The sequence below is a fragment of the Vanellus vanellus genome, assembly GCF_965231255.1.
Source record: "Vanellus vanellus genome assembly, chromosome: 6".
Classification (NCBI taxonomy): domain Eukaryota; kingdom Metazoa; phylum Chordata; class Aves; order Charadriiformes; family Charadriidae; genus Vanellus; species Vanellus vanellus.
In genome coordinates this window covers 55780217-55795742 of record NC_138911.1, presented here as the reverse complement: position 1 = coordinate 55795742, position 15526 = coordinate 55780217, and the positions used below count along the sequence as shown (strand labels likewise).

Sequence of the window (15526 nt, the reverse complement as noted above, 5' to 3'; positions counted from 1 at the left end):
AATTAGGATGCAAAGATGTGTTAATGAGGCCCCTACAACTCAGGACCATGTGCCGTTAACAGATGGGATCAGGAGATGGCACAGCAGTATCCTGAAGTTGGGGTTTTTTTTTCGCTTGATAGAGCCAGACTTTGATAATCAAGACTGTCTGGGACAATGCTGTAATGCTTCCAGTGATATAACTCTTTATGGTTATATAACTCTATATAATGATACAACTCTATCTCGGAGTGTGACAGGGCTATAAAAAGTGTAGTAGTTGCAGAAATACGCACTTATGCTTGCTAATCCTTGCTAAGCCTATAATTCTGATCCTTTTTTATCTTTAATAAGTGCAAGTTATTAAGCATATATAACTAGTTGCACATGGGAACTTTTTTCCTTGAGGGGGTATCAATCCTGGTGATAATAGAAGAAGTGGGTGGAGGGATTAGAGCATGAAAATGAGTTTTCTACCTTTAGCTGAAGCACAGTGTACTCTGTTGAATACATCACCTTGACAGTAATCCGTAACAGTAATTTAATAGGTCACAATTTGGATATTCTTACCTTTTTATTGCACTTTTCCATGGCTGTAATAACAAGGGTCTTGGTGCTCTAGAGACCCACTTGTTCTGGTGCTGTTTGCTATTGCTCTGATCTGTAGAGTTTCACCCCTCGATGCCTTTAGGCACCAAGGAGATCACCTCCATCTCTCCATTCTCCCCAGCATCTAGAGTGCAGCTTCCAGGGCCACCTTGGCCTTGAGAAAGGACTTTGTCGGCGATAACAAGAGAATTAATCATTTGCTAGGACACCAGGTGGGCTTCCAGTATCGATAGTAGACAACTCAGAGGAACTATGCTAAGAGACAGTCTCTTGGTATAGGAAACCATCCATTTTGGATGGGCACAGCTTGCTAGTAACCAGGAAGTCTTTCCGAAGTCGCTCTGCTCCTGTTGCTGCAGGACAAGCATCTTCGTTATTGTCTTCAGTGACATGCTGGTGGCACTTTTAGCAGACACTGCAGAGGGTGAACAGTCATGAAGAGGCAGTTGTTGCCTCAGTCACAACAGGGGTGATGCTCTGAGGCCTTATTTCTGTGCCTGCTCTGCCCCCTCCCCCCCCTTCTTGCTTTGCTACTGTCAGAGACCCACCATGATGAAAGAATTTCATCACAGAAGAAAGAATTTCCATATCCAGGGCTGTTTCATTTCCTTCACAGAAATCAAGTGCTTTTCTAAATCTGGTATTGCCTTTTGAGGCCTTTGTGTGCTCCATCAGCAACCCACAATGCGCATTAACTGTCTGTAAATTTCTAGAAGTTTAATGTGCAATGAAAAAGAAATCCCATTGAAATCAAATCTTACCCTTGTGAGAGACTGAATTAAACTGGAAGTTGATCTTTAAAGCAGTAACTGTTTGTAGATGGATACACTTTCTATGTAGAAAACTGAACGCTCAGAAGCCATATGTAAAATAATAAGTATAAATATAATAGAGAGTTTAAAGTCTAATCTGTATATCACAGTCCATTACATTTCACTAAGTTACTCCTCTGCTGAACCCATGAACTTGTGTGTAAATAAACCATCCCCTCCAGACAAACATCCAATGTTAATTTAGAAGTCTGAAGAGACTGAGGATCCACCACATTCCTTCACGTTTTTCTTGCTTTTTCATTACACTTTTGGCTTTAAAAAAGTGTCATATTTAAATTAACTTGGCTTCAGCTTCTTGCAGTGGCATCTTCTTATGCATTTTTTCCGCTGTACTGAAAACATCCCATTAAGGCACTTACCTTATATATCAAGTCATCGCTCCACCTTCTTTTGATAAAGTAAATGAGCTGAGCTCCTGAAACCTCTGTCTCGCCTGAATTTGGACGTCTGGTGGTGGCAGATACGCAGACATTTTAGCTGCGCGTTAATCCAGCTCATTGGCAGCAGTGGGGGTGAAGCTGTGGTGGCATGGATTTCAGCCTCCCAGGTCCCAAATAAGTTTCTGCAGCCGTTACTGTAGCCAGATGGATTCACAGCTAACTCCTCAATATTGCCCGTTGCTCAGCCTCTCCACGCCTAGCTCTTACTGTTGTGCATCCAAGGAGTAGGTGACTTTTTGCCAAAGCGAACCACATGCTGAATTACTCGTCTATGAAGACCTCTGGATCCTTTTCAGAACTGTTCTTTGCTAGGGACGTTCCCCCTCCTGTGCCAGAGATACAATTTGCATTGCTTTTGCCTAGATATCTGATTTCCATTTAAAACACATTTGAATGGCACATGCCCAGTTGTCAAGCACATCATCCTCCGTGACTGCCTTCACTGCTGTTCAACATTCCTCTAATCTTCCTGTCATCTGGGCATTTTATCGGTCATTTGCAAATGTCTTTCAAGCCATAGAGAAAAGCACTGAATAGAAGGGGACCTGCCCACTGGGGCCCAGAACGCTCTCAGTAATATTTTTTTATTCCTATTTTCCACTGTTCCTTATTGGATAAAGATATCTGCCAGATAGCAAGTTCTTCATCCATTTAACCTGTAATTTACTGAACTGCGCAGTCTCAGTATTTTGGTGAGGGTGTCATGCAGTGTCAATTCAGTGAAGATTACCATACAAGAGGATTTGGGGAACACTTGGCTCTCGGGTGATTCAAATGCAGCACCAGGATGAGGTGATGTTATGTGATGAGCACTGTGGCTGTGCCGATTTGGGAGCTGTCGGGCGGAAGGTCCTTGGCTGGTCCTTGGCCCCTTGGTGGGAGCAAACCAGGGGCAACTGCTGAGGCCGTCATCAAGTCAATGGTCTGCATCGCTGCCCAGCCCAGCCCAGCCCAGCCCAGCCCAGCCCCAGCAAGAGAGCACTGGTACGAGGAGCTGCCCTGGCTCACGCCTCTCTGGTGTACATCATACATATGCTGTGGCTCTGGCTGGCCGTTGCATTTGGCTTGCAGCTTGTTCTGTCAAGGCGTTTGGCTGTCTTCCTGAACCAAATTTATACTCTTATCAAATAATGAAATTAACATTGTGGGGCATTTTACATCATTCCAAACTGACAGCCATTCATTATGTTGCTTTCCTTTTCTTTTTTATTAAACATATTGAAACTCAGATCAGCTTTTCTCTCATTTTGCCTGGCACTGAGATGAAGCTGAGAAACCTGTTTGCCCTTTCTGCATATGGGTGCAGAAAGCCTTTTGGTCATACTCTGGGAGTTCTTTAAAAACTTTGTTGTTACTTAAAAAAACCTAGCAGAGAAAGACTTTTCCCATATGTCTTTAGCTTTCCACGTCCATTCTCGTAAGCCATAATTTCTCATTCACATACTTACTTGCTCCCTCTCTCTTCCCATCCCTGTGTGCTTTATTGTATACTGCGTTTGCGTTTCTAGCAGTTGCCTTCCTTTTGGCCCTTAGCCTTTGGCTGGTGTAGTCCTTTTTCCTTGACCGTTGAATGGCACCATTTTGCTATCTGACAAATTCCTAAAAGCCAGTTGACTGACGTTTACAGTATTTAGTCTTTTTTTATTTTTATTTTCGCAAAATTTGCTCTTGTTTTTTATACACTTATGGGCAATAAGTCCTTGGTGGCCCTGTGTGTGTGTATAAAGTTTAGCTTTAATTGCAGAAACGTGAAATTTAAGAAGTTGTGCACTGTAAATTTACGGCTATGTCAGAATTAAATTTGGAAATACATTGTATACCAAATGTAGTCTAGTGATGTATAAATCTTAGCACTTCTCATCAGTAGATCTCAAAATGGCTTGCAAAGTAGGTCATTAGCATTATCTTCATTTTAAGGAGAAGAAACTGAAGCTCAGAGAGGTAAAGTGATATGCCCAAGATTACCCGTTGATTGGTATGCACTGGTATGCAAGGACATAATTTTTGGAGTGGGTCCAGAGGAGGGCCACGAGGATGATCTGAGGGCTGGAGCACCTCTCCTATGAGGAGAGGTTAAAAGAGTTGGGGCTGTTCAGCCTGGAGAAGAGAAGGCTCCAAGATCTTATTGTGGCCTTCCAGTACCTAAAGGGGGCCTACAGGAGAGCTGGGGAAGGACTTTTTACTAGGGCATGTAGTGACAGGACGAGGGGGAATGGCTTTAAACTGGAAGAGGGCTGGCTCAGATTAAACATTAGGAAGAAATTTTTCACTTTAAGGATGGTAAAACACTGGAACGGGTTGCCCAGAGAGGTTGTTGAGGTCCCATCCCTGGAGGTGTTCAAGGCCAGGCTAGACCTTGTCTAGCGGGATGTGTCCCTGCCTATGGCAGGGAGGTTGGAACTCGATGATCTTCAAGGTTCCTTCCAACCTAAACCATTCTATGATTCTATGATTCATCCATTTTGAGCTCCCCAGTAGTTGCAGTGGGTAGATGGTAACTGGGAATACAACACTGAGCAAAAACAGAGGTCAGATGTAAAAATTATCCCAAGAGTGCAGTGCAGTGCATTATCAGACCGTGGAATGCACAGAATTTCAAATTGGGAAATTTATCCTAGTATCTTGAATTACATTTGAATAGACTCTGTGGTTCCTTCAGTCCGTAAATAGTTTTGCTGCATCATGGGAATGATTGAGCTTTGTTTGGCTATTATTTTATTTTTTCAGGAATCCCATTTATCCCTCTCTCTCTAATAAAGCAAAACCAGCATGATTAAGTTTTTTGAAGAGACAATGAGCTCTTTCAGCCGTACTTTACCTACAATAGAGATCAAACAGCCAGCCATTGTAATGATTTTGCTGTCTGAATGTCTAGAAATAGTGGAGAACTGCAGATGCTAACTATTAATGCAAAAGGATGATCCATGTTATCAATTGAATTCCATACTGCCTAACTTTGAGCGGTACTAGCTCTTTGCGTTTGTGGGTAAGTCATAAAGTATATATAATTTGAAAATTCTGTATATTAACTGTTTCGTGCTTCACGGCAAGAGGAGAAGAACAACCTTTCCACGGTCTGGAGGTGTTCCTTGTACTCCTGCAGGCAGGAATCAACACAAGCATTGCTGTAATTACCCTCTGCAGTTTCTTACACAGAATATCATTCTTAACCCAAGTGTTTTCTCTGCAGTCTAAGATATTGGATAGTTCCCGGTTACACTGATTTAAAAGCCATCATTATTTCTGATCCTTTTAAGACCAGACAAACCTTGACAAAAAGGTTAATTGCAACCCAGTAGAGCTACACTAATGTTTTATTAGGGGGAGCTAGTCATGTCCAGACTTTTCAGAGCAAGTGCACTATAAAGAGCATTAACATCTCGCCTTGAGGTTTTTAAACTCTTCATAAAGTCTGATGTATGAATTTAGCTTTAAAATAACATAATATAGCTTATGAACTAGAGATTTTAATTTTTTTTTTTTTTTAAGTGTGGCTGCCAGCTAGATGGTGAAATCCGTATTTGGACCTGTACACAAATCCAGCAAGAGGGATTGCAGATTTTCAACTCCTAATTAAATTATGGGGAGAATTTGAAGGGTTTTCTCAATTGCAAATACTTACATTTGAAAATATTTGCTATTGTCTTTGAAGGCAGTGGGTAGGCCTATTGGCTGCTGAGGTTTGTACAGGAAAGCGGCTTAACCACTAGTGGAGCAAAAGAGTCCAAGGCTTTTTTGCCCATCAGTCTGTGTCTGCGCAGGGACTTCTCCCCAGCGGGGGGAACTGCCCGGGTCTGGCCCAGCCCCTTGGCAGGAGTGTCCATGTGTGACGGCCACCAGGAGTTGCTCCTCGGGGCATGTGGGAGCACCTTCAGGAGTCTCACAGTTTTGGGTGGAGTCTAACCAATTCTCTGCCGGTGTTGTGACCTTGAGAGGAATCAGAGGAATTTAAAGATTTTATCTCCAGATAGTCATTAGGAAACAGTTATTCTGTCTCATCCCTTCCAGCATCACTTCTGCTCGGGGATGCCTCCTTTGCTGTGCTTTCTTTGGACAGCTTTTGCTGACATCCTATTTATGCTCTGCTCTACACTGCAACAGCGTCTTTGACCTGGATGACATTTCTTCTTAGAGAAGACAGCAGAGAAGAGGAGCAGGTGTTGGAGATGGATGAGAGTGTGTACTGGATTGATCTGCAGGGTGTATTAACGGGAAGGTGACTGGTGACCAGAAGGGCAGAGAGAGAGGTCCCTATGGCAATGCAAGAGTGTAGTTCGCAGAAGGTCCCTGAACACAGAGTAAGCAGTGAGTGCGGTGTCAGAGTGGAGGAGCAGCTGCTGTTCCCATCCCAGCTGTCCAGTATAAAACACAGTGATTGATTCAGGATCTCAGGAAGAAAGATGTGTGGGCATAATACTGCTCTTGTTGGAGTAGTAGCTGACAGAAAGGCACATGCTATAGTGAGTGAGAGGTTTCATGAAAGATATTTGGACTTTGTGATGATGGAGGGAAGATAGGATCAAATCTTAAGGGCTAAACTTATATTACCTCTCTACAAGGTATCCTCCCTACATATGGTTCATTGACAAGACAGCTGGAAATACCGTTTCCCCCTTAGACACCACATCATTTCCGTCGTGGTGTATGAATCTAGTGAATGGCTGAGTGAGCATCTGAGACCCATCTAGAAAGCTTCCTCCCCCCCCCCCCCCCATCCCGAGGAGGTGTTCAGGCACCCTGTCTGCTTCACTTGACTATTGCCTACCCTCCCCTCATTGCTCCTGCACTCCCTCAAGTATCCTGGCACAATGTTAACAGCTTCAATTCATGTAGTAGCAGCTAAGGTTTGAAAGAAATACCAATTTATTTATTTTAAATTAATTTCGTACTCATTTTTTTCTCTTCAGAAAAATCTTTGGCTCAGCCATTGTGTGAAGTATACCACCAAGTCATCCCCGGCTCACTTAGCCCCACAGTCAGAGGGATGTCAAATTAGCAGTCCTAATTAGAGCAAGAGACATGGAGAATATTTTGCGGATGTAAAGTATTTAATTATGACTAAAACACATGGAGGAAGAAGAAAGTTGCATTCTTGGAAGGACAGCATTACAGCTGGGCCAAGGCAGAGACTAGTTGAGTTCATGTCTGTCAGCAAGCTTGCTGCCTTCATGTCCTGTTTTTGTAACTGAATGGAGTTGTTAAATCTGCATCTTCAATTTCTTGTGAATGCAAAAATTTTAGTTTGAGTAAGGGATAGGAATGGGGAAATATTTTGCTAGGCTTCTGTTTAAGAACAGACCCTTAGAATCACCGAATCATTTAGGTCGGAGAAGACCTTTAAGATCATCATGTCCAACCATTAACCTAGCCCTGCCAAGTCCACCACTAAACCATGTCCCTAAGCACCACATCTACATGTCTTTTAAATGCCTCCAGGGATGGTGACTCAACCTCTTCTCTGGGCAGCCTGTTCCAATGCTTGATAGCCCTCTCCAGAGTCTTCCTACCCTCGAACAGATCAACACTCCCACCCAGCTTGGTGTTGTCTGCAAACTTACTGAGGGTACACTTGATGTTTTGGATCATGAGAATGAATGCAGATCACAAGAGTTTTATTTTAAATCAGGGATACAAATTCTTCTGGTTTTGTTCATGAGTCAGAAAGTCATTAGAGAGAGCCAGGAAAAGCAATCATTTTATGTGTATGTTATTTGAGAATTTTCTATTTGAGGTAGTTAACATCTTCCTCTGAAATACCCGGTGTAACTTGTTGTAAGGAGAAGCAGCTGTTGGCCTGGTCTGGTGTGTGATCTAATGATGTTGCCGTTGTTCCTAAGAATTTGAGTGGAATGGTGCAAGTTCAGGGTATTATTTTTCAAGTGGTGCTGTGGAAGAAAGACGCAATCCAGCTGAGCTGAAGAGAGCATCAGAAGTGTTGCTTTTTCTCACAAGTAGTGTTTTTTCCCCTCTTGCACCTGCTATTTGTGCTGCTCCTTTACTCCTTCCAGACTGAAAATATCTGTGAGGACAGGCGGCCACTAATACATGGGATAAAATTATCATTCTTTTCAAGTCTTGTTTCTATAGAGGAAAAGAAAGGAGAGAATCATTTGAAGAAACATTGACAGCAGTAGGCAGCTATGCAAATTTTGACTGGTCTATTTAAGCATACACATTGGTTTTAAATATAATTCTGAACTTATCTAGTCTACAACAAGGTCAAGAAACAGAGAAATGTACCCTGTACAGATTATTTCAGACGCGAGGCAGCCCGTATACATTTTCACCTTCCCACTCATACCCCAGCATTTTGCTGTTGCTGTGTTTTTGATTCTCTTGGGTTGTAAATAGGAAACAAAAGAAGTTGGTTTCACACTATTGCAGATGGATAGATTGGAGCAGGTAGAATAATGCTGGACTTCGTGCTGAATTAGAAAAAAAGCCATGTTAGCGTATTCTGTACTTGTAACATCCAGAATCATGGACTTCGTAGGGCTGAAAGAAATGTGAAAATGTGAAGTCTCTAAATGAGGCTGGAAGGGTTTTTGCGAAAGGTCTGTTCTAGCACAAAGCAGAGCTTTGGTCTTGGTGGAGAAAGGACATGATGAAATGGTTTGCCTTCTGAAAAGAAGAGGTCAGACAAGATGAGCAGAGTGGTAACTCTGAATGCTAAAATGTATGACTTCTTTCTTTCACCTGACACTGATGATCTCACCAAGATGGAAAAGGAGGATTTCAAAAAGTCATAGTTCTTCCTTTCTTTTTATTTTTAAAGCAAAAAGGATTGCTATTGTTTGGTATATGTCTTACTCCTCCAGCTCCTTGTGGTACATCTTCCCCAAGCCCAGGCTTTCTGTATTGGTGGTTAATGCGGAAGAGGTGTTTTTCTTACCTATGATGATGACAAGGGATTTCTTTACCAATTTTGCTTTTATAAGAGGAGAGGCATTGTTAAACCCCATATTTTTGTGAGTGGGATCTTTCAGCCTGTGAAGTACCATGGGAAGGGATTGCTACATGAAGCCATCTCCTATCATTGCTAGCCCCTGACTCTTCTCCAAATTCTCATCTGATCACTATACAGATCAACGCCCAAAACCTCAGAAAATAAAGTAAACCTTGAATCATTTACCATCAGCCATCAGAAAGGTCACAGAATCACAGAATGGTTGAGGTTGGAAGGGACTTCTGAAGGTCATCTTGTCCAACCTCCCTGCTCAAGCAGGGCCCCCTACAGCCAGTTGCCCAGGACCATGTCCATACGGCTTTTGAATATCTTCAAGGAGGGGGACTCCACAACCTCTCTGGGCAACCTGTGCCGGTGCTTGGTCACCATAAGAGTAAAAAGGTGTTTCCTGATGCTTAGACAATCTCCTGTGTTTCATTTTGTGCCCATTGCATCCTGGTCCTGTCACTGGGCACCACTGTAAAGAGTCTGGCTCTGTCCCCTTTGCACCCTCCCTTCAGGTATTTATATTCTCCAGGCTGAACAGTCCCAGCTCTCAGCTTTTCCTCAGAGTAGAGATGCTCCAATCCCTTAATCATCTTTGTGGCCCTTTGTTGGACTCCCTTCAGTATGTCCATGTCTCTTGTACTGAGGAGCTCAGGTCTGGCCTCACCAATGCTGAATAGAGGTGAAGGACCTTCCTTGACCTGCTGGCAATACTTTGTCTTAATACAGCCAAGGATACCATTCTCCTTCTTTGCAGCATGGGCACGTCACTGGCTCATGTTCAACCTGGTCCGTCGGGACCCTCTGATCCTTTTCTGCCAAGCTGCTTTCCATCTGGGTGGCCCCCAGCATACATTGATGTGTGTGGTTGTTCCTCCTCAGGTACAGGACTTTGCACGTCTCCTTGTTGAACTTCATAAAGTTCCTTTCAGAGTTGGAGTAGCTGACAAAGCTGAGATATGACAAATGAGGGTGTTAGGGACTGAATCCAAGTTTGGCTGTGGTGGTTTTGGCTTTGCTGAGCACCTTTCTGTCACTCTCTTATCAGCTCTGTGGGGCAGGGTGACAAACTAAAGCTTGAGGACTGGCCCAGATCCATCCCCATGGACCAAAGGGAAGTGTCTTTCCAGGGGAAGAAGGCACTGTGTGATATGTGTGTGTAGGTACCTCCCCAGGGTCTGGAGGTGGGTGACTGCTTCCCAGAGGAGAACTGCTCTTTTTCTCTGGTTCTTGCAGCGTGGTTGCAGCGTGCCAAAAGCAATTGTCTGGATGCACCGTGGCCTCCAGCAATTACAAGAAATGTTGGGGCAGAGCTGTCACGATGCTCTTGCCATGCTTGCTTGCTCTTTGAAATCACTGGCTAAGAAAGATAAAGAGCAGTTCTGACTTCTGTCTTAAAGCTGTCTACTTGCCACAGTTTTATAGACAATTAAGAAAAAGAAAGCCACAAGAATATTTTCTAGAAATTTATAGTTCATACTTGGATCACTATAGTCGCTTTTGACCTGGTTTAAAGCAGAAAGTGCGTGTTCCTAATTGAATATCCCTGTAAGCTCGAGAAGCATGAGGCATATCCAAAGTTCACAGTTATGGTTTAGATTTGAAAAGTTAATAAAATACTTCTATTTTTTAACTTTTCACAGTGCATTTTTTATGTGTGTTTTTGAGGTCATATATAAATAGCCAGACACAAATGGTTTGTGCTGTGCTGGTTGTGTGTCATGATATTTAGATCTATTCTGATTGCTAAATGATGAACAATGGATTTACATTTGTATGAATGTGATATATATGTGGCAAATTGCAAAGCCAAACTGTAATTATTTTTTTTTTCATATCACTTCCTTGATATTTTATACACACCTGTGTAGTAAAATATCTGGTTGTACCTGGCTAAACTGAATGCTGAGCATCTCCTTCAGTGTTCCTGGGGAGGCATTTCCTTCCTGCAGATATTTCAATTTTCCTGCTTAACACCAAGGTGCTACACTGCTTAAACCCCTGGCATTTTATTTGCTACAGCCCATCTACCTCATCTATTGACGCATCCGTGCCAGCTGTCACCTATGGGTGTTTTTCCAGCGGGAATGACCTGATGACATGTTCCCTGGTTGGTGCTGCTGTCAGTAACAAACTTGGATTGCTCCTTTCTGAATGCTGCAGAAAAAATTCCCCAGGGGCAGCCCCGTGTGTGGGTCTCAAGCTACCATTGAGGCAGCTGTTTATCTTTAGTTTAACAGCTCAATGTATTTCTTAATGCCATTTAAAATTAGTGCGTAATCTGTCTTTAAATCTTAATGATTTTTTTTTTAGTTTGAAGCATTGCTCTTGATGCAGCGCTGAATTTTGCTGTTTGGGGTTTTTTGGGTTTGTTTTTTTTTTTTTTTAAAGTTTTAGTTTTGTCCCTGAAGTGTAGTTGGGGCAAGAAACAGTAAAGACCTAAGGATCAGACTTTTGGGGCCACTCCAGTGGCTCTGAATCAGCAGGAGCCTTTCTGTAGCTGAGGAGGATTTTACTTCAGCAGGATTTGCAGACTTGGGAAGCCTTTGCATTAACTTCAGTGGCTTAGAATTAGATTTCAGCGGCAGAGTAACTCCCCAGAAGGCTGAAAGCACAATGTGATCCCTCTAACACAATGTCTGCAAAAGGCAGAAGAAAGAACGAGCCAGAGCATTTTGATTTTACTCAGATTTACTCGTGGTTGCCTTGAAGCAGCGGTATTTTTCCTCTTTTGCAAGGTCTTTAAGCCCGGAGCTGTTCTGTGCCGCAATTTAGAGAAACTATTCAAGCCTGAGACTTAATATCAGTGAACACGAAGGAGATTTACTCGCGACGAATGAGGTCTGAGTACTTCTGACACGATTTCCTTCTTTCCCGCAGGTTGGACAAAGTTTGCTCGGTTGACGCGGGCCCTGACGAACAGCCGAAGCGTCCTGCAGCAGCTAACGCCGATGAACAAGGCCGAGGTGGTGCACAAACACTCCCGGTTAGCCGAAGTAAGTGGGACAGACACCGGCCTGCTCCCTTCGTAAGGCAGGAAGAGATGGGGGGGAAAGAAAACCCTAATTCCCATTGATAAATAAAATTCTTAGAGGACAATATTTCCCAGCTCTGATTTTTTTTCAACCTCTCCTCTGCTCCTCCTAAAGCAGCGCTACGTGCCAAGCCCACGTTTCTGGGACAGGTCATGCTCTTTCAGTCCTGAAATCAGCCTCCATAGGTCACTTTTACTTACCCGGCCCTATTTCTGTGCATGCAATGCTCGGATTGCTGGTTGTCGCTTAGGCACAGTGTGCTCTTCCATGTGCTGTCTCACAGCCACATGGAACCAGACTTGATGTTCTTGAGCTCTGTGGATGGTTGCTTACTTTCCCGGGGAAATGGGATTTGTTTGAGAAAACTCTTTGGAAGTATCCCTCTCTGGGTCCCTGGGGTTGTACAGGCACACTGACTACATAAATACCTTAATCTTGACTTTCTTGCAAAGTCATTCCTGCAGTATTTTTCTCATCATTTTTTTCTTCAAAACTGATGGAATGAACTCTTTGGCAGGTTGCAAACATCTCCTTAACAGTGCAGATGGTGCAACAAGTGAATACCTTCAGGTTAACTGATGAAACAGAGGTACTGCTTTCATCTTCATGTCCATTGGTAATGAAAAATATATGCTCAAAATATATGGGCTAGTGAAAATGACAGCCCTACCCACCTTGTGTCAGAGAGCTTGTCCTGGGTTTGATGCTAAGAACTGGTAACAAGCTTTAAATGTTTTTTTTTTTTTTTTCGTTCCCTTTCTGAGTTTAGTGGACTTTAATAATAAAAACTCAAATTAAAATAGGAATGGAAACACAGTTTTCAGGTGTTGGCAGTGTGATGTTTTCCCTTGAATGATCCCATACCAATAGTTTGGATGACTGATGAGTTACTCTCACATCTTGCTTTTCTAATTCATGGCATTTCAGTGTTCTGTAAATCCAGTTATATCCATTATTGATTTAGTCTAGAGAAGGGAAGACTGGAGAAGATATGGTAACAGTATTCAAATAAGTCTAAAGCAATTGCATAGAACGAAGGAGAAAATTGTTCACCAGAACCACTATAGCTAGAGAAAAAGAAACAGCATTGAGTCACAGCAGGGAAGATTTAGATCAGGCAGGGGGAAAAGCCCATGTAAGGGAGAAGGTTGTTCTCAGGAATAGGTTGCTTGGAGAGTGTCCAGTCTCCTGTCTTAAAAGTCGTTTAGAGCTGCAAAGTGCTTTGTAGGCAAAGTGCTGTGAGAAATGCAGACTGAGTGGAGGTGCACCATGGCTGTACAGGCCCCATTTTCCATACTTCTTTGTCTGAGGAGGAGCATTATCATCACAGCTCATCCCTTGCAGAACGTACTGCCCAGCTTTATCAGGCTTAAGAGTTATCAGCCATTTTCATTAGTTGTATACAAGAATAATTCAGAGAGTCTGCGATGAGTGCAGCTGACTAACAAGATATTGTGTATTCTTTAGTAGCTTAAAATTAAAAATTCATGCAGCATGAAAGAAATAATCATTATAGTTCAGTGGTCTCCACAGCCACTTGCCACCCACTCACCATGTCAAACTCAGCATGATGTTAAGAATAATAATTATGCTTTTGCAGTATCATGGGAGCTCCTAAGCACTACACCACCAGAGGCATAAGGATCTATCAAGCATATGTTCATCGGCTTGAGCCCTAAGTAGCTTATTATTCCAGCCAGAGTGAGGCTATTTCCAGCTCCTGCCCCAGTGAACAAGGCAGGGAACAAATAGGTCTGGAGAAACCATGGAAAGAAGTCTCAGTCCTGATTTATCATGACAATAGTGTTGACCACAGATAAGTCCAAAGAGATAACTGGAGATAATGACCAGATTATGAGTCAAAGCCAAAATGGTGTGTTAAATGCAGGGAACAATTTTGGCATTGAAAGAAGTTTCATGGATTTGCACAAAGGCTGTTGTGAAAAAATGACTTTATCAATCATTGCTTTTATTCCAGGGAAGGATCCATGGTTTCACCAGTGAGTTCAGTGTGCTGCAGTGGCCAGATGAACCTTGCCCATTGGGTGGTTATAGGAATGCTGTTAGACTCTTGTCCTGGTCACTGGGGAAGGGACACCTGGAGATTGATATTTTTATGTGTCTCATCAGGGGTTTGGCATCTCTGAGGGTCTCTGACGAGTGTCACTGGGACCACACGACTTGGTGTGCATTGTTGTTCAGCTGCAGCTCAACACATGGCTTTGTGCTACACCAAAGCTGGTGTGATATGAGGCTGTTGGCAAAGGGAGCAGCCATAGTCTCGTGGAGGTCTCTGCTGTACTTTCACTGCTGCCTGTGTAACGGGTCTAGTGGTTTTCTGGCCACAGGATAAATCTGTGCAACTCAACTGACTGTAGAAAACAAATAGCTAACCAATGTAACAATAAATTAGTTTTTAAACTTACCAGTTTAACTGGCTTTCCTTACAGGTTGTGATTGCTAAATCTGACCTTAGGGAGGGTGGGAACAGGTAGGCAGAAGCAGGTTTGCATCCCATCACTTTGTGGCCTGACTTTGGGCCAGATAAGATACGTTGGGAAGCCACATCTGCCAACACAGAGTGAGAGAGGCTGCTGTTGTTGTCCCTCAGTGATTTCTGAAAAATGTATTTTCATTAGAGCCAGACTTTTACTGTCTGATCTCAATAACAGCTTTCTTATCTTAAAAATAAGACTTCAAAGAATTAATGGAGAATTCATATCTGTGGTACTTGAATTTATATTCTTATATGTTGTGCTGTTTATTCAGAGCCATTTACTCCTCTTCATCAAGGAAGCATCCTGCGTTTGATCATTTTTACACATATGAGACTGCTATTTGCAATCCTGCAAATACGGTGCATCAGCTCCAATATGCGACAGGTGTAGGGCTGAAATGAGTTTTAAAGTTGCTGGAATTATTTATTTTATCCCATACAGACTTGAGATCCCCAAATGTAAAAGGTGTTATTAGTTCCAAAATACACGAGTCTTTCAGTTGTCAGCGCAATATATCACCATGTTGTGAGTTCCTTTGTTTTTTGTTTCTTGTGTTGGACCGAGATAAGAGGTAATTAGATTAGCTGGGAGGAATGTCTTAAGTGAATTGGCTTGATTCCTTTGCAACGCTTCCAGTTCCACATTTTACAAAAGTACGCGTGCAGAAGATTATAGTCATATGCAAAAAAGAAAAGAAAAATAATTACAAGAAATAAAAGAGAACCCACTAGTGATATTAAGCTTGTAAGAGGAACAACTTTTTGAAGAAAATGAGAAGGAAGCATGATATTGCCAGGGTGTTAGGGGAGAAATTGTGCACGCAGTGCTTCATTTTAGGAGGTCAGCCAGCAAGGCTGAAGTCTGGTTTACCTTTGATAGGGTATTGTTCTGGCTCAGCGGTGGTTTCAAAAAGAGGTCAGGCACGAAGGATTAGTCTTGTAACACTTCCAAATATGAATGAATACTCATGTTCATAACTGTAGAGAATAAGCTGGTGTGGCAGTAGCCACAACCTGTTTATGGAGCCTCCCTGCCCTTGCTGTTCTCATGTTTTATCTCAGTCCGTCTGCAAAGACCTCCCTTTTTGCAATAATATCCTTAGATTCTCTACTGCTCCCATTAATTGAGTGATAGCTGCCTCCACACATTCTTAATAAATCAGATAATTTAGAAACCACGG

General features: G+C 42.7%; 1 protein-coding gene across 1 annotated transcript in view; it reads left to right on the top strand.

Moving 5' to 3' along the window:
- KCNH5 (potassium voltage-gated channel subfamily H member 5) overlaps positions 1–15526 on the top strand; it is a gene marked incomplete at its 3' end in the record, with an annotated part of 163395 nt that overhangs the window by 29887 nt on the left and 117982 nt on the right. The window contains exon 5 of the mRNA XM_082484995.1: positions 11694–11809. Within this exon, the coding sequence (XP_082341121.1) occupies positions 11694–11809 (116 nt within the window). The remainder of the gene's footprint in view (positions 1–11693; positions 11810–15526) is intronic.